Source organism: Palaemon carinicauda, chromosome 9 (genome assembly GCF_036898095.1).
Source record: "Palaemon carinicauda isolate YSFRI2023 chromosome 9, ASM3689809v2, whole genome shotgun sequence".
Taxonomy (NCBI): Eukaryota; Metazoa; Arthropoda; class Malacostraca; order Decapoda; family Palaemonidae; genus Palaemon; species Palaemon carinicauda.
The window spans coordinates 144,307,282-144,333,680 of NC_090733.1; the positions used below are offsets into that span (position 1 = coordinate 144,307,282).

At 38.8% G+C, this 26,399-nt stretch overlaps 1 protein-coding gene across 1 annotated transcript in view; it reads right to left on the reverse strand.

Annotated features, from left to right (window-relative positions):
* Positions 1–18,309, reverse strand: part of LOC137647224 (uncharacterized) — a 300,889-nt gene extending 282,580 nt beyond the window's left edge. The window contains 2 exon segments of the mRNA XM_068380592.1: positions 5,696–5,851; positions 18,010–18,309. Of these exon segments, the coding sequence (XP_068236693.1) occupies positions 5,696–5,851; positions 18,010–18,229 (376 nt within the window). The 5' untranslated portion in view covers positions 18,230–18,309.
* Between the last annotated feature and the right edge of the window lie 8,090 nt (positions 18,310–26,399).

The window sequence follows — 26,399 nt, forward strand, 5'->3', positions numbered from 1 at the left end:
TCCCCCCTGCTTATAAAGAGGTTTTGTAGGGAAGTCTTGGTTGGCCTGGTATATTTCAAAAAGTTCAACACCATAACAGGACACAGTAGGAGTTTATCAGTCATCGGTTACCCCTCGAAGTCTAAAAAAATTAAAAGACCAAAATCTAGGATCTGACGATGACAGATTTTGAGTATTTGCAATAAACCCAGGGACAAAGCTTAGAGACCTCCCTTCTACCCCTTGAATGGGTGAGGTTGAATGAAAGACTGTGCAGTTCACTTACTCACTTGGCTGATGCCAAGGCTTGTAGTGTGTCTTTTTCAAGGCTCCTAGAACTTTAACCCCATTCCAGGTCGCAGGGTTGGCTTCGACTGAGGGGAAGGACTGCTCAAAGCACATGAGCATAGAATCTCTTACGAGGAAGAAATGTCTACCTCGTTAAGTCTACAGACTTGACTTAGAACAGAGTAATATCCTTTCAGTAAGAAATGGAGTAGGGTTTGTCGATACAGAAGTGAAACAAGAAGTCTGCAATTATTAGAATAGAGGCATCAGGTGGAGACATACCCCTTGAATGACACTAAGCATATAAGAAGGCCCAAGTCCCACTTTGTCTGGTAAAATGTAGTCAAGGATTTTCGGAGGTATCCAGACATCCGTTGGGCAGTCTCTCTAGATAAGCCTTTCAGAAAGGAGATACTGGTAAATCTACACACATGAAGACATAGGGAAGCTACAGTGTCGTAGAAAATCCTGATGTGGGGCTGACGCAGATGTGGGAGTTCTCATGGGATCTCTAAAAGATGATGAAGCAGATCCACATAACACACTGATGTGGCCACAATGGGGCTATCAGTGTTACATCCATATTTAGAGTTACCCTTATCCTGATCAGTACCTTTCTCAACAGGCAGAATCCCGGAAAAGTATAAGCGGTGAGGTCGTCCTTGGGATGCTGGAAAGCGCCCTTGAATGCTGCTGCAGGAACTGGTACCAGTGAGAAGTAAACTGGGAGCTTTGCATTCAGAGAAGTCGCAAACAGGTATACGGTTGAGGAACCTTACATAGCTAGGACTAATAAACCATTCACAACCTATGATCTGAGTCCTGCTCAATTGATCAATTATGATGTCCTTCCAGACTGGAATGAAGCAGGCTGTAAGAGAGATCAAGTTGGCCTCTGTCTCCTCCAGGATCCTCACTGCTAGCTGACACAAGCTAGATGTAGGACACTGCAGTGGTGTTGTTGCTCATCAATACCACAAAGTGACCTTGGAGAAGAGTTCAAAACTGTTGAAGTGCTAACCCCGCTGCTTTCAGCTCTAAGAAATTTATGTGATCCTGACATTCTATGTCTGACCAGATTTCAAAGGCCAAATGGTGTTTCAGATAAGCTCCCTCCCTATCCCTCACTCAAGGCATCTGTAAACAGTCTGAACTCTGGAGGAGACAACACCAGAGGACAACCTCTTCTGATGTTTATGCGCCTTAGCCACCACTGGAGATCCTCCTTTGAGTTCTCCCCCATGCGGATCTGTAACTGAGGATTGTCCCGATGTTGGAACCATGATGACTTGAAGTCACGTTGCAAGTTCCTCATGCAAAGTTTTCCTCCAGGGACCAAGCGCTCTAAGGAAGCCAGATATCCTAACAGTCTCTGCCAATGAAGATCTAGAAGGAGGGTGCAATGAAGTTAAGGAAGAGTAGTCTGTTGAAATAGAAAAATCCTGTCCTAAGAACAGAAAACTTTCCCTTGGAACAAGTCAATTTCAATCCCCAGATAGATGGAGGCTTTGAGTAGGTGACAGAACAGACTTCTGGAGATTTATCAAGATCCCCAGTACTCAACAAAACTCAAGAAGCCCGTCTCGATGGGCCAAAACGACTTCTAGTGATTCCATGAGGATAAGCCGGTCATCAACGCACCTCAGTAGACAAATTGCATTGGCATGGGCCAAAGCAAATACCAATTTTAAGATCCTGGTAAAGACCTTAAGCACTGTTGAGAGACTGAAGTAGAAGACTTTGAACTGGTATATCCTGTCGTCTACTACTACTCGCAGAAATCTCCTGGATGATGGATGTATAAGGCCCTGAAAGTATGTGTCTTTCAAGTCCAGCATAATCATGAAGTCTCTTGGTCTGACAGCCTCGATGACGGTAGGTGCTGTTTCCATCTTGAACCTGGATTGCTTGACGTACAGGTCCAGGGCTGAGAGATCGATGACTAGTCTTCAGCCTTTAGACATCTTTTCTACAAGAACAAGAGTCAACTGTAGAAGCCGACAATCCATCATCGACCTCCTGAAGTGCGATCTTGGCTATGTATCTTCCACACCTCCTGAAGCAGGGCTAGATGTTTTGGGGACCCTTGCCGATACGATGATGACACTGTCGGAAGAGAAATTAGAAGTGTAGAGTTGGTGAACAAGAAGAGGTATCTAAACTGCAGGATTTGGACTGTCCAGTCCTCCACCCTGAGGAACTGCCACCTCCTCTAATTACACTGAAGGCATTCCATCACCCCCACCGGTCGTAGGGGTGGGATTGCCAATTCTAGAGGTCCTCTACCACTTCCTTTCCCACGTCTTCTTGAGCCTTGAAGTCTACTGAGGGAGAAAGGATATAGAGATTTCTTCAAAATGGAGACTGTAAAAGCAGATCCCCTGCTAGATGGTCTTCTAGGCTGTGATGCATGAATTGGAGCCTTCGACTGGCCTGAGGTCGATGGTTGCGGCTGCTTGAAGACTGCTCTTTCCATAAAAGTCATAAGTTTCCTTTCTCCAATCTTCTGTGGCAGCTACAATGTCCACTGATGGGAAACAAATGTGTGTTCCAAGGGAGCATTTCATGGGTCTCTTCACTCCTGCTTGCCAATTTTCTAATGAATAGCATACTGTTACTACTTCCCTCTGTTTTGGCATCCAGTTGGCCAACTGGCTGGTGATCTGGAACACAAGATATTCTACTGCTCTGGCGCTGGACAGAATGATCGATCTCCTTTAAGGGATTCTATTCCTTGGATTCGTGAGATCTTCTAATGGCTAGATAAGGGACAGTGGCCAACCAGTTATCTAACCAAGAGGATGCCTGTAAGGAATTCATGGCCGTGTCTTCCATATTGGCAGCTTCTGCCTGAGAGAAAGTAACCGGGATGGATGCATGTCTGTCTACCGAGCAGCTTGGTGTCAACTTCACCACTACAGGATCTAAAGGGAGAGGCAAAGGTTTTGCATCTACTACTCTGTACTATTTCTTCTGTTTTAGCAGGGGAATCAGAACTAGATGAGAGGATTTCCCTGACCTCAAGGAGTCCTCCTCTCCAGCTACCTGTTCCATTACTTTTCGCATAAAGTCCTTGGCCATGACAGTTCAAGGGAGCTGTAGTCTAGGTCTGGCGGAGGTTGGAATGTCTCTTTAATTCCCTTCACTGAGCGAATAGTACAAAGAACCTGTTACATAGACTCCAATTCCCATTCATCCGCTACAGGGGTCTTGGGACCTGAAGGGAGAGGAAGGTCACTTGGAGATTCTTCTGAATCCTCCTCCATAAGGATCTCATCCACTTCTTTATCATCCTCCAGTGGCTCCAACTCCTGACTGGTTGAAGCTTGCAACACTGTCTGAGATGAGGAGGGAGTGTCCTCTGTCTCTACAGCTCTGGTGACCTCGAGTCATTGAACTAGTCTCGAGTTGCTAGGCCTCAACAACTTCTTAGCTACTTGTGCCTTAGAATCCTTACTCTCCTCCTCCTGGTCACCTACTGAAAATAGAGAGGGAGGGTTTGAACATCTTAGCCAGGGGAGCTCGGGGGCTAAGTACTGGTTGCGAGTACTCTTCTGAAAATGAGATAGGTACCAATTTATAGTTTTCAGTGAAAGAAATCTCCCTCAAGAGATAAAAAACCTCTGAGTTCTGATCTTGACGACGATGGAGGAGTTCTTAGTATCCTGAATCCAGCGGCGAAAGGGAGGACACTGGGCCAGAAGCCCTATTATAACTCGGATCGGAATCCTTCCTGGAAGGCAAAGAATCCACAGTCCGATTCTTGCAAACAGACTGCATCCCCCTAGCACTGGATTCTCCACCCTGAAAGAAAATCTGTAGGACTGTACAAGTGTTTGGTCCAAGCAAAAGGTTCAGGAAGCGATGGAGCAGTAGTATGCCAAGATGACGACCCCCAAAAGGGAGGCAGTTTGACGATCTCCTTCCAGAGGAGAGATCATGCCAAATTCAAGAAACAGCCTGGCAGGAGGACTCTGAAGAGTCTTGAGGTCCCAAAAAGGAACAGTCTTGGGGATAACTGGATGAACAGGATCAGCCAGCGGGAGAGGGGCATAACGAACTTGCTAAGGAGAAGACATCAATGGGGTAATGACCTACACACAATGTTTTTCCTCCACAAATTTCTGAAGTCTATCCACCAAAGGAGAACCTGACATGCCCAAGGAAGGCCACAACAACCGCAGGGCATTTAAGCTCTGAAAGGAAAGAGATGATGGAAATCAACTAGGGAAGGAGGTGCCATTGAATCACAGATGGGGTCTTCCAAACCCTGAGGCTGCCCAGGTGTTAACCAACCACCACTCTTACTGAACACCCTCTGAAAGAGGTCGCCATGGACGAGTGCAAGGGGAGAGTTCAGGGGGAAGGAAGAATCCTTTTTAGCCCACTGAAAGAATGGCCATGCCCTCCATTCATTACACGGCGAGGCTTCGATACTGAAATGTCCTAGGCAGGAATGACACAACCTACAAGGATCTACCTCGACACTACTCATGAAGGTGCCGCAGGTCTTGGACGGCACTCCAGGGCAGGTCCACATGATGATTAGTCACACAAGGACACCCACACAAGCTAGGAAAAAAAAAGGAAAACCAAAGATATTTTAAAGCAAAACTGCCAAAGTTTCTAGCACACAGAGCCAAGCGTACTCTCTGACAGCTGAAATCCAATTGAAGTTACAGTGAACTATAAGGGAGGGGGTTGCCTCCCCACTTCCGGTAGGGTATCTAATTGCCGGTTGTTTACACTTCTATAACAGTTTTAACTGCCGTATTCCAGCTTCGCTGTTATCCTTCTCCTGTTGTAAAGAACGATAGTTGGTATTCATGCAGGAAAAATATTACCTTCAACTTATTTGTAGATAATACATCAAGATATAATCCTCAAAAAAAAAAAAATATGTAAAAGAAAAAAAACTGGTCCAAAGAAAAAATTCAAAGTTCAGTACAACAGTAAGGAGATGGTAGCCTACAATGATGTAAAGCTCACTCAGTTTACTGCTATTACCACATTACCAATTAGTAATTACTACAGTTTGTTGGGCTGCTGACTGCTTTACCAACAGTCTAATAGTTTCTTACTAGGCAACAGTTTTTAATATCTATGACTGTTGAATAGTAAAATGACAAGTAAAATGTTACTTTATAAACAGGTACAAATTTAACAAGTCTTACTAACAACTACTACTTAACGCATACAGTACTGAGCAACCAAAATCCTTTCCAACACTTGTTTAGCCTTATATAACGTAAAGCTCGCGATTATTATGCCGAACATGACATAAATTTTCATATAAAAAGGTCAATGTGTAGTACCTGTAAGCAAAGATTATATAACAACATGGAACACACAAGAAAGCCCATATAGCCTTTGCAACAAATTGGACATGAATTAAAGGCCTCAATGCAAATATTACTGATCTACTTACCACCAGCTATACCTCCCAGAGATTTCAGGCAAACATCCCCTGTAATTGGATGAAGAGGCACAAGGTCAACAGACCCAAGCCTGGGGTGGACCCCTTCATGGTTTGTTAAATCTATTAAGTCATATGCTGACTTACATGCTGCTTCTAGCGAAGCTCCTAAAACAAAATAAAAAGGCAATAACTTATCAGTACCTCAGAGGAGTATCATTTGCAACAAAACAGTTGTCAAAGAATGAGCATGTTAAATTCAAATTAAGATTAAATTAAATAAATAAAATTATTTTTCATTTCCTTATAGACATTTTACTAATACCTTAGAAAGCAAAACTACTACAGCGAGGAGATTAAAATATTTCTAGCAACACAATTATTAATAAAATTGTACCTAATTTTCCAAAATCAAAATCTAACAGCAATAACATTAATAAGAAGCTTTCTCATAGTAAAGATATGAAAAAGGAAAGGGCAAAATAATCAATTAAAGCAAATGTGAAACAGCTTAAATGATACACTGAATTTGAACAGAGAACTGTAAAAGCAATATAGCAGCCTGTCTTCAACTTTGAAGTATGAAAAAATACCAAAATAACCTTGCAACCTTACTATTTTTTGGGTAAATAAAAATAAATGCACATGCAAATGTAAAAAACAATAAATAAGTTTCTGTGAAATATAATCAACAATTAATTCTAATGAAAATAACGGCATTACCAAATTAATAGTGTAAATGTATCTGTATGGGTAAAAAACATTTAATTTTTATTTGTTTTGGACAGAATTTCACAGTACTATAGAATAGAAAGGCAGTAGAGGTATTCTATCCTTTGTAATTTTCATGAATATTAAGTTTTAAATATGTCCATAAATATGACAAATTCGTAGATAATTTGTTTTTTTCCTAATGATACAAACCTTAGCTATTTATATAGGGGTATTACTTACTGCATACCTGAAATGACGAGCCATTAAAATTTAGCGAGGGATAACTACCCATACCGGTAGCTAGCGGGGGGTAGGGGGGGTAGCTTGCTACCACTCCTACTCACACACCGGTGATTTAGCTCACTTTGCTTGGAGGTAGGACTTCAAGGGGGATAGGGCTGGCAGGAAAGATTGTATAAATAGCTAAGGTTTGTATCATTAGGAAAAATACAAATACAAATTATCTACGAATTTGTCATTTGTTCCGCAACTGGAATACAAACATACGCTATTTATTCAGGGGTGACTCACCCATTAGGAAGGGTGGGCGTCCCTGCCAATCTGGCTTTTTGGCTATACCGGGGGGGGGGGGGGGGGGGGGCTCCTTATCCGATTATGTTAGAACTCGAAAATAAGGGGTCCCTGCGCCTCGCTAAAACCTTGCTACGAAAGGTCCGCGGTCTACGCAAGCTGTGTGTTGAGATATATAGAAGTGTGACCATCCAGGTAAAGTTATTCCGAGTCTTTAGAAGGAAAAACTGTTGTAACCAAGACTTTCCCAATACCACCTCGCCAGGATATGGGGACGCCAAAGTATTAGTTTAATACTAGGTACACAAGGGAGCATGGTTTACCTGCTGTGGTTTGAGGTCAGCTTGTGCAGAGAACCCAGGATGCTGCTTTCCCCAAGAGAGGGGTGGATGAAGAAATGAATAAGAGCCAGTCACACCTCGTCATTCACGCAGACTAAAACCTTCTGCTACTTGTCCAATAAGGAGCTTGAGGTATTATACCAGCTGTTGTGCAGCCACCACAGGACCAATAGAAAACGTATCGAATCTCCTGTGGGTCACGTCTTGCAGGTAGTGGGATGTGGAAGTAGTTTGTCATTTTCACACCCCAGCCTGAAGAACCTGCGTCACTGAAAAGTTCCTTTTGAATGCCAAGGACATAGCTATGTCCCTGGCATCATGAGCTCTGGGGCGACGTGAAGGAGGAGGGTCTGGATTCAGTGCAAGATCTATGACCTTGCGAATCCATGCTGAGATTGTGTTCTTGGTGACCCTCATCTTGGTCCTTCTTGTGCTGGCGTAGAGTGCAGACACATGAGGATGGGCTGCGGCTGTTCTCTTAAGGTACAGCCTCAAACTCCTCACTGGGCTTAGTAAGAGATGATCAGGGTCATCCATTACAGAATAAAGACTCAAAATCCGGAAGGAGTCGAATCACGCATCCGCTCCTCCCAGGTTCTAAGTCTTAGCAATAAACTCAGGAACGAAGCTGAACGTTACCTCTTCCCATCCCCTTGAATGGGCGATGTCGTAGGAAAGACCATGAAGTTCACCGACTCGCTTGGCCAAAGCCAAAGCTAGCAGGAATACTGTCTTCCAAATTAGATGGCGATCTGTTGCCTGGCATAATGGTTCATAGGGAGGTCTCTTAAGAGACCTGAGAATTCAAACCACATTCCATGGGGGAGGTCACACTTCAGACTGAGGACACGTAAGTTCACAACTCCGTATGAGTAAGGAAAGTTCTAGCTATGAAGAAATGTCCATTCCGTTCAGTCTAAAGGCAAGGCTTAAGGCTGAGCGATAGCCTTTTGCTGCTGAGACTGACAGGCGCATTTCTTCCCGCAAATATATGAGGAACTCCGCTATTGCTGGAATACTGTAGTGGCACCGAGAGGAGAGATACCCCTTCCACGACACCAACCACAGAAGACCTTCCACTTTGCCTGGTAGACTGCTGCTGATGGTGAAGGCTTTTCTAAACTAACCAAAGTAAGGAAAACAGGAAAGGGGAGACCCATGTCCTGATCATGCACAAATATTTTCAATTGTTTCATCAAATTTAAGCCTATGGCATGTGCAATAAGCTTTCACAACTTCAATGGTGTTACAGCAATATTTCTTAAAGACAACTTTAATGGTCTCACAGCAAATACAGTATATCTAGTAATGTATGTTTAAATATACAGACCTAAAACAGGTGGCAAGCCTGCATACTTAAAGGTGTAAACCTGACAACAATCTTTCAGTCATGAAATAACGAAAGCCTGAAAGTAACTATATTTCAAAGGAAGTGAATAAGTAGAGAAGAAAGGACTAAAGGCAGTGACCTTAATTGTTGATGTATAATGAGCAGTATTCAGTGGTAACTTGACAGAAAAACAAAGAGCTTTGAAAATTGTGCCTAAACCAAGCATATACTGTACTAAAATAAAATAGGATACCCTAACCTAACCTAGGATGGGTTCGTAAAGCACTCTCTTTAAAGACTGTAACCCTTTGATGACATCTCAAGCTGGAAGTCAAAACATGTGAAGGGCGGGTTTGCTCCATACTCCTGACAAGTTTGGATAATTCCCACGATGAGGAAATATCCACTCCTCTGTCTCAGCCCCTGGCTCAAGACCAAACGACATCCTTCCACCGTTGATAAAGGGAGTTTTTTCTTCCATAGGTAAGCTAAAAGGCATGCCACTTGTGGAATAAAAGCTCCGAGAGGAGAAGTATTCCTTCAACGACACCATTCACAGAAGATAACCCCCTTTGCTTGATACACACATAAGTGGAGGATTTCCTGAGGCACTGAGACATGTCTTTTGCTGTCTCATTCAAAAAGCCTATCTCTTGGAGATGCTGGATAACCTCCACCAGTGAAATGATAGAAAATCCACTGATTTGTGAAACCTTTGTAGGTGGAGTTGACAGAGCAGGTTGTGCCAATGAGGAAGTTCTCTCGGAACCTAGGCTAGTAGATGCTGAAGGTCTGGGTATCATTCAGCTTGAGGCCATTTTGGAACTACTAGCATCTACCTTCAGCTCTCTGGATGAAAGTGCTTTGTTTATTACCTTTCGGAGATGGCAAAACAGTCGAAAAGAATAAACAACAAGTCCATCCCATGGGTGTTGGAATGCGTCTTTGAATACTGCGGCCGGGCTTGGCACTGGTGAGCAGTCAACTGGCAATTTCCTTCTGAGGCTTGTAGCTAACATGTCAGCTTTTAGGGAACCCCATAAAGTCAGGAGCTTTGTCACTGCTTGGGGATATAAATAATGTACCATTTTGACCTAGCTATCTGACCCAACATATTGGCAATGACATTCTTTTCCCTGGGAATGAATCAGGGTGAGAGGACTACTGTATTGTGGATTGCCCCCCCCATGTGATACTACCAATATCTAACAAAGCATCTGTGATGCTATGCCTCCTTTCTTGTTGATATATGCCAATACGGTAGCATTGTCATTCATCAAGGCAACCGAGAGACCAACTAGTTACTCAAAGAATGTTGAAGAGCCATATACACTGCTTTTAACCCTATCACATTGATATGAAGAGTTTTGTCCTCTTGAGACCATTGACCTGATGTCAGTTAGCCTTTGAGGTGGGGGCCAAACCTTTCTTCGACATGTCTACAAACAGGAGATCTGGAGAGAACCACCCTAATGGAAAGCCTTGGAACAGGTTCTCCGCATATAACCACCAAAGCAGATCGAGTTTGGTGTCTCGTTTTATTGGTACCAGAGTTCGGGGAGGGTCTACAGTTTGCAACCAGTGTCTTTTTAGGTATAAAGGACCACTTTCTGTAAGGATGTCAGATGGTCTAGTTGTTGCCACTGTAGAGCTGGTAGCTGCGAAACCTGAAAGAAAGGTTGAGAAACCTTATTGAAATGCTTTACTCTGCCCTTGGATGGAAAAACCTTTCTTGCTACTGTCTCTGTATCCATGTCCAGGTATATCATTACTTGCTTTGGAGAAAGCTTGGACTTTTCTAGATTCATCACAATCCCCAGATTATGACAAACTGGGAGTAGTCTGTTCCGACGGCGACAAAGTTGGGATTCCGATTCTGCTAATAAAAGTCAGTCGCCCATGCTGAAAGTAACGTAAACACTAAAGTGAATACCTGAGGGGCCGTGAACAGCCCGATGAAGACTTTGAACAGTAAAATTTGCTTACTAGGACAAAATGTACATACAGTGAACCCTCACTACTTCGCGGTTCGACCATCGCGGGTTTTTTCCATAACCCATATATATATATACATATCGCAGATTTTCCGGAAAATTTGAAAATACCGCGAAATCTGAAGACCCCCAAATACGATATTTTGTTACCTGTAATTCCATTAATACTGTAATTAGTAATATCTGCTCTTACTGATTGTTCATTGCATATGATATATAATTCAGCACAGAAAGAAATAAAACACGAAAAGAGAATGTGATCATACGATAATACAGTACTGTATACAGTACGTAGTAAAATTAAATCGAACATGAAACGCAAATCAGATGCAGTCATACCATATTAGAATGGTGTAAGGCTGCTGATGGCTACTATACTACAAATGTAATAGATGTGCATCTTTTCCATGATTCTTTTGTATGTATACGTACGTAGTACTGCATCCAATAATATTCTTTGTTGCAAAAATCACATTTCGAATAAGCGTACGAGAGAGAGAGCGAGATAGAGAGAGAGAGAGAGAGAGAGAGAGAGAGAGAGAGAGAGAGAGAGAGAGAGAGAGAGAGAGAGAGAGAGACACATCCTACAAAAGAATAAAATAGCATACGTAAAGCTATTACGTGTATTATTATTGTTACTATTATTATTGTTGTTGTTGTTAATAAAATTATTATTGTTATTATTATTATCATTATTATTATTATTATTATTACTGTACTGTATTATTATCATACAATAATTCAGTACTGTATACAGTACGTAGTAAAATTAAATCGAACATGAAACGCAAATCAGATGCAGTCATACAATATTAGAATGGTGTAAGGCTGCTGATGGCTACTACTGTACGTACTACAAATGTAATGGATGTGCTTCTTTTCCATGAATCTTTTGTATGTATACGTACGTAGTACTGCATCCAATAATATTCTTTGTTGCAAAAATCACATTTCGAATAAGCGTACGAGAGAGAGAGAGAGAGAGAGAGAGAGAGAGAGAGAGAGACACATCCTACAAAAGAATAAAATACTGTAGCATACGTAAAGCTATTATTATTATTGTTATTATTATTATTATTGTTGTTGTTGTTAATAAAATTATGATTGTTATTATTATTATCATTATTATTATTATTATTACAGTACTGTACTGTATTATTATCATTATTTATTATTATTATCATTAATACTGTACGTACGTACGGTATGCGCGGGGTATCTTGTATGAGTTGGTAACCTACGCATCATATACTGTAAGACGGGTTGTAATTGGTTCAAGCGCTGATAGATGACGAATCAGAACTCAAGTTTTGTTATCTAGCCTGTGATTGGTGTTTTGCCATCATCTCCAGCTTCCAGCATCTAGGTTCTCGCGGGCCTGGGTCGTCCACTCTCTGTTCCCGCGTATCGCTGAGTAGACGTTCTTAAGTTTGTGAAGTTTAATCTGTGCTGTGTGCGACCTTTTTAAGTTGAACTTTTTGTCAAATCCTACTGTACAATGGCTCCCAAGCGTTCTGCTTCTACTAAGGCTGGTAGTGAGCCTAAACGCCACCGAAGGATGATGACGATTGCTGAGAAGGTTACGCTTCTCGATATGTTAAAAGATGGTAGAAGTTACACGTCCGCTGCGCGCCATTTTGGGATCAACGAATCTACTGTTCGCTATCTCAAGAAGGACGAGGCGAACATTAGAAAGACGGCTGCAATCACCTTTAGCAGATCAGCGAAGCGAGTCGTTACAACGCGTAATAAAACGATCGTACGCATGTTAGGTGCTTTAGCTGTGTGGATTGCCGACTGCCGGAAGAAGAACATAGCCTTGGATACGAACACCATCCGAACAAAGGCTTTGAGCTTGTATGAGAATTTTGCTGCAAAGGAACCTCAAGACGACGACGGCAACCATGCTGAAGAAGATGATGATGCAGATGATCCTCAACCAGGGACATCCACTGATTCCCAGCCTCAGAAACAACGTTTTTCCGCCAGCAAAGGATGGTTCGCGAAGTTTCAGAAACGCTTCGCTCTGAAAAGCGTTTCCCTGCATGGCGAGGCTGCTTCGGCTGACACTGCTGCTGCTGAAACTTACGCGAACCAGACATTCAAGAATATTATCGCCGAAGGTGGATACAAGCCGGAACAAGTCTTTAATATGGATGAGACCGGCTTGTTTTGGAAGAGAATGCCGTCGCAAACTTTCCTGTTCAAAGAGGAAGCCAAAGCCTCTGGCTTTAAAGCATTCAAGGATCGCGTTACCCTCGTGATGTGTGGCAATGCTGCTGGATTTTTGCTAAAGCCGGGGCTTATTTATAAGTCGAAAAATCCTCGCGCTTTGAAAAATAAAAATAAGAATCTCCTTCCCGTGTACTGGATGCATAATCAAAAAGCATGGATTACGAAAATGCTGACCTCCAACTGGTTCCATCAGTGTTTTATCCTGCAAGTCAGCAAATATCTCTTAGAGAAGGGCTTGCCATTCAAGATCCTTCTCCTTATGGATAACGCTGGTGGACACGCAACTGACCTGTCGCATGAGGGCATTCAGGTTGAGTTCCTGCCACCCAACACCACGTCATTAATTCAACCGATGGACCAGGGGGTTATCAGGGCGTTCAAGGCCCTCTACACGAAGAACACCTTGGCGGATAATGAGGATGAAGATTTTAACTTGAAGGCGTACTGGCGGCAGTACACCATAGCCACGTGCCTGCAGAATATTCAGAAGGCACTTCAAGAGATGAAACCTGCAACTGTGAATGCGAGCTGGAAGAAGTTGTGGCCCCAGATTGTTTACGACGACGAGGGATTTACACCTGCTGAAATCCAACACTCTGCAATACGCAAATCTGTGCAGTTGGCTGCCATAATTGGAGGTGACGGGTTTGGCGACATGACGACTGAAGACGTCGACGAGTTGTTGGACTGCCATTCCCAGCCCCTAACTGACGCAGACCTCGAAGACCTGACGAAATCGGCAAGCGAAGAAGAGAGTGAAACCCAGGAAGAGACCCAAGAAAATGTCGAAGAAACGGGCTTAACATTAGAACGGCTTGCCAAGGCCTGCAACCATGCGAAGGAGTTGAAAGAAATGTTGCAAGAGTGGGACGAGGATATGGTTCGGTCGATGCAATTCTGCAACAAGGTTGATGACATAATGACTCCCTACAAGATGCTCTTAGATCGAAAAAAGAAGCAGCGGCAACAACTTCCGATCACAATGTTCTTCCAGCCTTGCAAAAAAGAGCCAGTTCCTCCTGCTAGTACGCCTTCGGAAGAAATTGAAGAAGTTTCCCAGGAAGAAGTTGAAGAGGTGTCCCAGGAAAAGACACCTCCGTCTGAAGAGACGTAAAATACTACCTGGCTGCACAGTAGAACACATCATCAGCTTCATCATTATCATTTCTACTGTGCAGCAAATTCATCGCCATCATCATTCAAGTTTTTCTTGAACTTCTTTCGTGGTGAGTACAGTAACAATCTTTATTTTTTACTTTAATATTCTCACATTCTAAAACTGTATTTGTGCCTGTTTTATAGTTTAGTACTGTACTGTATGCATTAAGTTAAAGGGAAGGTTTTAAAAGTCTACATGTTGTAACCTATCATATTTTTTTTGTTTAAAATTTACATTTACGTACGTAAAACAATCTCTCTCTCTCTCTCTCTCTCTCTCTCTCTCTCTCTCTCTCTCTCTCTCTCTCTCTCTCTCTCTCTCTCTCTCTCTCTCTCGTAAATTGATTTTTTTTGTTTAAAATTTACATTTACAGTACGTACGTAAAACAATCTCTCTCTCTCTCTCTCTCTCTCTCTCTCTCTCTCTCTCTCTCTCTCTCTCTCTCTCTCTCGTAAATTGTTTTCCTGCTTTGCTACGTACAATATGTACTGTACAGTACTGTATGATTTTATATAGATACGGTAAATTATATTTGTAAGGTAACATATTTTGTAAATGCTTTTACTGTAAATACTGTACTGTATCATTATTTATCACTATCATCATGCGCGTTAAATGCCTTGTTTGTTCTGAGCGTGGTTGTTTACTGAGCGTACAGTACTTTATGACGCCGTCGTTTCAGGCGGCGTCATAAAGAAAAACATTTCATTTGGAAGTCCTAAGAAAAATAAAGTAAAACATTGGTAATAAAAAAATCAACATACTGTATAATCAATATAATCGATGCAAAAACTAACCTATACATATATGTGTACACTAAATGAGTTTGTTTCTTCATTATGATCAGAGATGAACGTAAACAAAACATTGGTTGCCATTTTTTATCGTGCTTTTTAGGTGTTTAGGAAACGCATGATATAAAATCGCCTTTAATATTTGTGCCTGTTTTAGTTTAGGGTGCTGTAGTACATGCATTAAGTGTTATGTACATTAAAGGGTGGTTTGTTAACAGTACTACGTACAAGGGAAGGTTTTAAAAGTCCGAATATACATGTTGAATAAATAGGTAAATATGATGTCACTACTTCGCGGAATTTCACCTATCGCGGCCGGGTCTGGAACCTATCTACCGCGATAAACGAGGGTTCACTGTAGTTCCTAGAAGAACGATTTATGGGGATCTAGAAGGAAGCGTCCCCAAGATCTAGTGAATTTATAAAATCGTTCTTCCTTACCACATGTCTGACGGTTTGGGGAGCTGCCATCCTGAATCTAATCTGCTGGATAAACTCGTTTAGGGATGACAGGTCTATTACAGGTCTCCAACCCCCTGAGACTTTCTAGACCAAAAACAGACAACTAATGAAGTCCAGAGAACCCTCTTGGACTTCTTATACAGTGGCTTTTGAAAGCATATTCTGTACCTCTGAGCAAAGAGCAAGATATTTTTCCAATCCTTGGTGGTATGAGGACCAAGCCTTGCATTTGCAATGAGGGGAGGGGGAGAATGAATACGAAAGTCCATGTAACTCGACTTTTAGCTTTAATGAAGCCAGAAGTAGAAACAGTGTACTGTACCAGCAAAGGGGTGGGCCTTCCCCACTACCGGCTGGTAACTACCGACACCTCATCAAAAGTTAAAGGCCCGAGTTCAAGGTGAACTAGAATCATATCTTAATTAAAGGACGAAAGTTGTACTCCTGTAGGAACAGCCTTTATTCTAGCTACCACCTCTAATAACAATCCGTACTCAATTAGGATGTAAGAAAAACAGCCTTAACTTGGTCAATACAGTGACATCCTTAATTCTTAATACTGTAATGTAACACTGATTAATCAAAATCTTTATTATGAAAAGTTGCATTCTGATCTTAAAATACAGTACTGTAAAGTTTAATACTAAACGCACAGTCTCTAGAAGTCTTCATAAAAATCAATCGTACATATCTTCCACCTGCTTCTCCTGTGTATTTTGTAACTTTGATAGAATTCGCTAAAGAGTATTCAATCCAGCAAAAAAGGGCCAATAGGGGAGACGCACCTGGTTTTAAATGGATTTCCCCACTGATGCCACATCTCCACAGATCACCGACCCAATCTCCAATCCCTGTCTGTCTGTCTGATGGGGGGACAAAAGTTAGAAAAATTTCAGGTGCAATTTTAGAAATACGTACACCAATTTATAAAGTATGAGATAGAGAGAAAGACGGGGACAGAAGGTATCAAGGTGAGGCAGGGTTGGAGAAAGAAGGGAAGAGAGTGATCTGAAGTGATGTGGCATAAGAGGGGGTAATATGTTTAAAACACGGTGCCCTCCCTTATTGGAACTTTCTCGTTGCACTGAGTATGGTTTCATGACTTCTTATATGACAAAACCTTTGTTTTCCACTCTAGTTGCCATATTACCTAATTGTTAAATAGGCCTATACAGTACTGTACAGGTATAGAAGTTAGGGAAAGTGAAAGTATGAAAAATTATGGAAAAAATTGCAGAATAGTTGTGGATACCATATGTGAGAAATTACATGACTAACAAACTAAAAATTACTTATGATTTAAAAAGATCTAAATCGGCTTAGGGTACGAGGTCCATCATTTCCCTGCCAGGTCAGGACCAGAAAGAGTTGATATGTATCCCACATGAAATAGGCATATGGTTTTTTCCTATCATCCTCCTCCCCTCCTACGCCTATTGACGCAAAGGGCCTCAGTTAGATTTCGTTGGTCGTCTCTATCATAAAATGAACATCAAGTGGCCTAGTTATAAAAAGAGCTGGGGCCTACCCATTATATATTATTAAAGAGAGGTTAATTTCCAAACATTTACCTACATCCCTTTAATTAAATTAGGTTACGATAATCTAATTAAACTATGTAAGGCGAGGTTAATGCAATACATGTTAAATGGACGGTAAAATTACAGAATAGTTCTATACAATCTCCAATTATATAGACAACCGCTCTAACAGTAATTCGTTGGGACAGATGTAAACTTTCTTATTACTTATCAAATTGATTTTCTTTACAAAAAAAAAATATGTTTACGATCTTTGAAATATGAAGTTAGTTTTACAATTTGCAAAATATTATGATTTAGAGTTACCGTGCCAGGAGTGAAGCTGGTTGGGATGCAAGCACGAGGTTGAGAATAATTCTTAGGGTAAGCTAAGAATACGGCAGTTTAAAATGGGTCATCCCCACTAGGGAAATAGGTAAGGATGCGGCTCCTAGGTTAGGTTAGGTGGGGAAACTGTGTTTATTTCCCTTTAAAAATGTGAGTTTTTAGTATTAAATTTAGACATTTCATACCAGGTTTGACCCAACGAACTACAAAGGCTGCCTGAGCCTTCTTATACTACCTTAACCTCAGTAACATGTCCCATCCTAACAGGCATGATCACATCTATCATACCTTATCTGAATTTGAAATGAGTTCTATACCCCATAAATTTAGTCTAATTATTCATGAAATTAGTTTCTCTTATATGCAGTGCTCTGCTGTTATGCCGTTTTTTTAATCAATAAAGCTAGGCCACATTAATTTACCATTATCCTTGATTACGGCAAGTTAGTCTACACTAGGCCTAGGCCTAGCCAGTAAAGTTTTCCCAACTTAATGGGCAGTTTGGGTACATAAACAATTCCTTGCTAAATACTACACTATATTACACGTACAACTGCTTACCAATTAAATCTGTATTTGATACCACTGTTATAACTGAGCGACTGTAATCATAATCCTGAAATATGTTGAGGACAGCAACCTATACCTTGAACAGTGGTTCTATATACCATAAAATTAATCTTATTAATGAAAGTAGTTTCTCTCATTTAAAATGCTCCGCTATTATGCATTTTTCCAAATCAATAAAGCTACACCACATTAATTTACCATTGTTCTTGACTACGGCAAGTTAGTCTACACTAGGCCTAGGCCTAGCCAGTTAAGTTCTCCTAACTTAATGGGTACATTTACGATTCCTTGCTAAATACTATACTATATTACAAGCATAGTTGCTTACCAATTAAATCTGTATTTGATACCACTGTTATAACTGAGCGATTGTAATCATAATCCTGAAATATGTTGAGGACAGCAGCATTGATGCGCCACTCTGAAGTTACCGGAGGAAGGGCGGGTGGATTGACGGCTGCCAGGGCTGATCTTGCTATTTTCTCAACGACATTTTTATTTCTTGCTTCCGATACGTTTAACATACAAGCGACGAGTTTGTGCGACATTCTGGTGTTAGCCTTTGCTGTGTAAAAGATGAGGTTGTGATTTCAAACTGGGAGTCTCGTGGTTGCCTGGTTAGTCTGTTGACCAGGGTTACCAGATTATTTCCACTGGATTATCATACATGAACCTTAAAATTATCGTTTTATAGACTAAAATTATCGTACACACTTTGAACAAGATTATTAAGGAGTAACATATATAGCTTATTTCAAGGTATTTTAGCATAATTGCTTAATCAAACACACACACATACATTGTATATACCCAAAGTATGTATCGTACATCGTACGGGACCCAAAATAATCGTACATGTACGATAATTATCGTACGAATGGCAACCCAGCTGTTGACAAGAGACAGCTGATTCCTCTATCCGATTTCTTCGTTTCGAATTCCGTGGAAACTATTTCAGTGAGCCTAACTATATTTTTACTTCATGTTCATATAAAAAGCCATATTATTATATTTTTATAAATAGACAAATACTAAATCTTACCTTTATTTTTATATGAAAAAATAAAACATTAAGAATATTGAAGATTGGAGAATTTTAAAAACAAAATTCGAATACAGGAAGTAGTTTACATATCCATCTTAAATGCGAATACGTATTATATTTAGAATTTTGATAAAGCAAATCTCTTTTATACTGATATTCATTATATTTTGTAAACATAATATACCCTAAAAGACTGATTTTTTAGCATTGTAACATCGATTTCTTAATGTTGTTAACTAGATGGCGAACCCAAGTTGATAAAACAAAACATTGATAGGTAGACCAATGGCTGTGTGACATATACCTTAAATATATTTCTTTCCATTTCATGTAAAACACAAAGATATATCTTAAGGCATAGCCTGTTGTATAGGAATACACATATATATTGCGTTGTAGCTCTTAGGGTTTGTTTCATAATATTCATATTCTAACAACAAAAAAACGTGACATAAGTGACTTCCATAAGTTATTTATTCTACGAGATTTAACTGCTGATTACAAAATTCCATTGATTTGCCTTGGATAATAAAATACTAGCTGGTTATCTAACCTGTTTTCATACGGTACAGTACAAAATTCTCAGGGTATTTTCCTATTTACATCTTTTTTGTTTTCCCTTTCAAAACTCGTTCTCTGTTTCACAAACACACTATCACAAAAGTATGCATATTTTGTGTAAGCGAACATACAGTATATGTTAGATCCCACTAGACTGGCAACTACAGTATACTAGTTTTTATCTTGAGAAGTTTAAAGCATGTTGTAAATCTCTCTCTCTCTCTCTCTCTCTCTCTCTCTCTCTCTCTCTCTCTCTCTCTCTCTCTCTCTCTATCTCTCTCTCTCTCTCTCTCTCTCTCTCTCTCTCTTATTATTATTATTATTATTATTATTATTATTATTATTATTATTATTATTATTATTATTATTATAAGCAAAAATCCCAAGATTAGACGATAAAGACTATATAGAAATTGTGTTTAATTTTTCACCCCGAACATTTTGATTATAATATTTTGTATCTTTTAGCTTCCTGGTAATGGAGGGAGCTCATAACATCTTGAAAGGTATACTAGAGTACAATGATCCTCACCTTATTACAATTGTGACGTTTTATTTTAGACATAGGCCTATACTTTTGGTTGAGTTAACAAACTATTCAGCCATGCAACTACAGCTTATTCTGAATATGCTTGTATTCATTTTTAAGTTAGCAAATTATGATTTTACCCATGCAGTATGGTGTGCCTGAAAAGCCTAAAGGAGTGTAAAGGTAATAAAAATAATGTAAAGGAACGTAAGCAGATATAAAATTGGGATATTACTAGTCAATACTTATTAGACAGTGACTGGTAGTACATCTGAGATGGCCATTGGTGATTTCCAGCGTGGGTGATAATGTGAGTTGACAATACCGGACGTTATTGGAATTAGGCCTCGATCTTGGCTACAGTTCTAATGGATTTTGCTCCGCCGTGGCTCGCTGCGCTTGCAGAAGAAACAAAAAAGTCATGACTCCTATGTTCTGGCAATTGGTACATGTTGAGCTACGCTCACAAACCTTGCGGGTCATTATTTCGAGGATTTTTATTTGACTTTACATACGTAACAATAGCTATTTTCTTAATTTTCCAATAGTTTTTGCTCCACCATGGCTCGCTGCGCTTGCAAAAAAGACGTTTCATCACTGCTCCTATGTTCTGGCAAACAGTGCATGTTGAGCTACGCTCGCAAACCCTGTGGGTCATTTGTTCGGCGATATCTTATTACTTTCACATGAGCGACGATAGCTATATGGATACTGCCTGGAAAACTTCTTTATATATATATATATAAAAAAAAAAAAACATATATTGACCTTTACATTCCTTTACACTTTCTATGCTCCTTTACAGTCCTTTATGCTATTCAGTGACATCATATGCAGTACAGTGAATTTGAAATAAATGGAATTGGTAAGTTGATTATCATTATCATCATCATTATTATTATTATTATTATTATTATTATTATTATTATTATTATTATTATTATTATTATTATTATTATTATTATTATTATTATTAGCTAAGCTACAACCCTAGCTGGAAAAGCAGGATGCTATAGGCCCAAGGGTTCCAACAGAAAAAAATAGCTCAGTTAGTAAAGGAAATAAGGAAATGAATAGACTATATGAGAACCAATGAACAATTAAAATAAATCATTTTAAGAGCAGTAACAGCATTTAAATAGATCACACATATATAGAATATAAAAAGAGACTTATGTCAGCCTGTTCTTCATAAAAACATTTGCTACAAGTTTGAACTTTTTAAGTTTAACTGAATCAACACTCTTCGATGACATTCAGTATCTTATTATCCATAACTTTTATGTATGAGACACATAAAGTCTAAGAAAGTTATTTTCAACAAAATCCACACGAAATTGTAGACATATCTTTACAAAATGTATGACATTTTGTGGCCCTAAGATTATACAAGCTCCCACTAGACATCCGAAAATAACTGAAGAAACTGAAGACATTCATGTTTTCTAAGTGCTTTGATAATGTGGATTTGACAATTAATTTAGAATACACATTGTGATATTCTAAATACCTAAGACTTTCCGACAAATAGATCGTTTAGGTCCTGTAGTAGGGTGTCCATGTGTGATAAGACCAGGAAAACAGCTCTAGAAGTAAAGTAAGTAGATAGGAAAGACCATAGTATTATATCATTATCAGACACGGTAACATTTGTTGCTATTAATTTACAAAAGGTATTAAATTTGACTTAGAGAAGATAGGAAACAGAAAGGTCTGACATCAGTTTCGAAGGGGTACCCAGCGTTGCTATCAAAACCTTAAAAAGTAGATCGTTTAGGTCCTGTAGTAGGGTGTCCATGTGTGATAGGACCAGGAAAACAGCTCTAGAAGTAAAGTAAGTAGATAGGAAAGACCATAGTATTATATCATTATCAGACACGGTAACATTTGTTGCTATTAATTTACAAAATGTACTAAATTTGACATAGAGAAGATAGGAAACAGAAAGGTCTGACATCATTTTCGAAGAGGTACCCAGAGTTGCTATCAAAACCTTAAAAAGGTATACAGGTTTAGGTATAATTTTAGATCTGTGACAAGGGAGCCCTGTGAGGTGTACTGCGCAAGCGCGAGTCATCTTTAGTTCAGTGCTGACAACATCGCCGTTGAGCAAGTGTGTTGGTGTTTGTGTACGTTAAAAATTCTTTCTTCCAGTTGGAGTTATTTTGTAATTCATGTGCGTCTGGTATTAAAATTACGGAGTGATATGTGCTTTATTATTAAAACATTCAGTGATTTTCAACTACTAGGATAGCGATTTGCCGTGTTAGAAAACAATAAGAGGTGAGTTTTCGAGGTGACAGGTTTCTTCATTCCATCTGGTAGATGAGTCAGGGTTTGTGTCGTATTGCAATTTTCCCTCTTGCATGTTTTAAGGATTTTTCCCAGTATCAGTCATTTGTTTTAGGATGGTTTTTGACGAATGGCACCCAAATTTTAATCATATCAAGGAATTAAAGTTATTTTCTAACCTAAACAGAGGACAATTATCTTCGCATACCTTTTCCAGAGGGCCTAATAACGTTTTGCAAGGACTATGTTATATTGACTTGTGCCGAAGATCTAATGTATTAGAAACAGTTATCTCCCACTTAAGGTCATGTTAAACTAGCATTTGTTTTCATCCCATTTGGAAACATCTTGACTATACTCATTATTGTTAATTCATAACCATAGGCCTTTCAAGATAAACTCTCATTTGGTCAAGTATTGTACAAACTGGTCAAGATTAGGCCCAGTTGCCACATCCCCCAGACACAACCTAGTTATATTTAAAGGGAGAACTATTTTAATATATTAACTATTATGCAAAGAAAGCAAATTACGCTTAATCCTGACCTAACATATGGTACCTTAAGGTATTACCAGTATCTTGAAAAAACACTGGAAACATTTATGACGTTTGACTGTGCATAAGTTATATAGCTTTTGGTACTACTGTTTAAATTTTTTTTTTATAATGGCAAAAGAGTATATATTAATCCTATGGCAGGCATTAGGAAACCTCATATCCTTTAATCTAACTTAGCTTAGTAAGTACACTTAACGCTTTGCACTTTACACTTTACTTAAGGTCTGGCAGTTTACACGCTACATAAGGTCATGCATCTTTCTTCTTGACTCTAAGCTGCGTTCGCATTTTATCCTTCTCCGATGCCTACGTTCCTTCTTCCTATTATATATTTTGTTGTCTAACCCCTCAAATATGACTTCATGTTCCACCTGGTGTGGTCTCCCTAGTTGTACATGATTGCTGAATGGCTTCCCGGGACCTAGTGCCTGGCTTTATGGCCGAAATTAATATATATAGTAACCTATCCTAGATATCCATGTTTAAGTTATCGTAGAGAGAGTTATTTTTGTCTCATAAGAAAGAAAATAATGGGAGGAAGGTATTGAACCCGATCATGACAGTACTCTGCTCATTATTAGCCTCAGAATGGCCACGTTTCATTTTCCTTGCTCTTTGCCTACCTTCATCAGTGGTCTGCATGACTAACGATGGCTCAGGATTGCAGTTATTCACTGCTCATGGTTATTCCTAATGTTCTGAGTGTTGAGAGTTTAAGAATGACTATTGAATACAGTATTGTCACCGAAATTTAGAAAATCGGAGTTATATATACTAATGTACAGTATTGTGATTCGATCAATGATTAGGTAAAGAACATACAGAAGGTCCTTAACTTACAAACATTCGATGGTGCCAGTTTAGTATGTAGTCTACGAAATTCTATCTGTTTTAGTATGTGGCCTAACCTTACCTTACCTAACCTAACCTAATAAGCCAGGTAGGCTACATACTAAACCAGAATAAAAAAAAGGTAGGCCACATACTAAACCAGAATAAAAAAAGGTAGGCCATAACATACTAAACCAGAATAAAAAAAAGGTAGGCCACATACTAAACCAGAATAAAAAAAGGTAGGCCATAACATACTAAACCAGAATAAAAAAAGGTAGGCCATAACATACTAAACCAGAATAAAAAAAAGGTAGGCCACATACTAAACCAGAATAAAAAAAGGTAGGCCATAACATACTAAACCAGAATAAAAAAAGGTAGGCCATAACATACTAAACCAGAATAAAAAAAAGGTAGGCCACATACTAAACCAGAATAAAAAAAGGTAGGCCATAACATACTAAACCAGAATAAAAGAAAAGGTAGGTCACATACTAAACCGGCACCCATTCGACTTTCAAACATCCGGAGATACACAAATCTAACTGAATATAACAAAGATAATAAAATACTGTAACAAAATTATATCATTTAATGCAGTAAGCAAAATAACATTTGTAATAACTTGATATCTGTTTCATATCAAACCTAACTATATGATAACTTTTGTAGCTAATAATCATAGGCATGAGATTCAGGTTAGGCCTACACTATGTCAAAATTTAAAAAAAGAATGACTTGCAAACAGCTTCTTGGGACCTATTAAGTTTGTAAGTTGATAAACTTCTGTATAAATTTATAATTGATTTCTCAAGTTATATTGAGCGACCTAAAGGAATATTTTCCCTATGCCACAGATTATATTAATGTTTATTTGGTTATAGGCAATGAACCATTACAGAATTAACATGTTTTAACTGCCAACTATTTTTTTTAGACCTAGCTGAATAGATAGATCAAGTTTTCTTTCAAAATTTTATTGCTGTGATTATTATTTTCCAAAGAAAAGAAATGAGGATATCAGTGTACATGTTACAAGGTCTAGCCTAATTCTGGGAATTCACAAATTTAAAAGCCTATTCATTTTGGTTCCTGTTTCTTTTGAATTTTACCAAATTAATTCCCAAAAGCTATCCGTATTACATTTGTCCTCTTATAGCTTAATTGCAAGTATTCACGCATTTATATATAAGGCAGATAACAAATTACATCATGGGTGCCAATAGTCCTTTAGGCACTGTACTGTCAAGTGCTATACTAACATTCGGTCCGCATGTTCAACATTTGAGATTAGAGTTTTAGAAAAATATAAAATTCTTGTTTGCAGTATGATATCTGAGCAGCATTTCTTAAAAAAAAAATCTAAGTTTGGGGATTTTTGTTTGGGTTCGAAGGGTCTGGGGTGTATTACAGTACTGATTCATCATGAAAATTTAAGAAATTGGTTTATACAGTAGAGTACTTTAGAATTTATAGATAAAAAGTGTTTAAGTATATTGTAGTACAGTACTTACTTTTACTTTTAGGGGTTTATTTCTCGCCCTCCATCAGATACTAAGAGTCTGTTCAGGCGGGCCTTGATGTGTGAAAATAATTTCTTTCCAGTTTATATTTTGCTCTGTATCATTTTAGTTATTTGCTAGCATTTATATTCAGGCTTAATAGTTTTCTGATCACTATTATGACACTTTCCAAAGAGATAAGTTTTCAGGTTTTTCATGAAAGCTGCCTCATTTATAAGCAAAGTACCCTAATGTATTGTGGTTTAATGATGTAGTTTTCACAAATATTTGGATGTAATGTTCCAAACGTGTTAATATAAAAGGCAAATGGGAGTCTTGTATTTAGGCTAACCAAAACATGAAGAAAAAACCTCACATACTAAATGAATGAAAATAAACATTAATATTATGAAAAACCAATTGGTTATATAATAAAAACTCAATTATCCATTTCAGTTGTAAATCGCTGTACTATTGTACTGTACTTGTACAGCATTGATTTAGCTAAAGGTACTGTTGTACGTTGCTTAGGTTTGCCATTTTTTCAATTATCCTGGCACCACGGTACAGAGTGCCACTTGAATTGCTGATCTATAATCTTCAAACAAGAGCGCTTTAATATATCTTAACCTAATCTTCTTTGGAATATGGCATTCCTGGCTTCTACAACTTGGTTTTCCAAGGCTGCAACAATATTGCCATATAGAATGCAAGACACCCGGTACAAACTGTACTGGATAACATTTTAACATCTTCCATAGGTGTTGTTAGTGAACAATTTGATATTATTTATTAACATATGAATATAGTCTCACATTAGGTGGAAGAGAGCATTATGAGTAACAATATCAAATATTCAGCTGTTTATCAGAAGAGATAGTACAATGTTCCCAGGAGAATTTCTTCATCATAAATTAATTATAGGGTACTGCATTTGAAGCTTTAGCCAACCTCGATATGGATTCCTTATTTATAATGTCCATATTAACAAAGTTAGTTTGGTTAAATTTCCAAGTCAAGGACAGTCTCTTGATCTTCGACTAGTCTAACAAAGTGAAGAGGATTTTATAGTACAGTACTGCACAACTTAACAGACTTAAGCTATAGGCATCTTGGATTCATTATTATGGAGATTTTTTAATAGACATCCATTAAGAAAATTTGCCCTTTTTCACATAAATGTCTTGTTGGAAGTAAAATAGTTTTATTTGAGCTATAAATTATCCGAAATCATTGTTACCTATGTAATGTATTTAATATACAAGTGAGGTTATGATATGATGTTTGTGTTATTGATTTGATTTTGTTATTTACCTGAAGGCCAGATTCTCAAAGTATTTGTCAAGCTGCCTTTATTTTTTATAGTTAAGGTTAGGCTTTTGGAGTGATAGCTTAT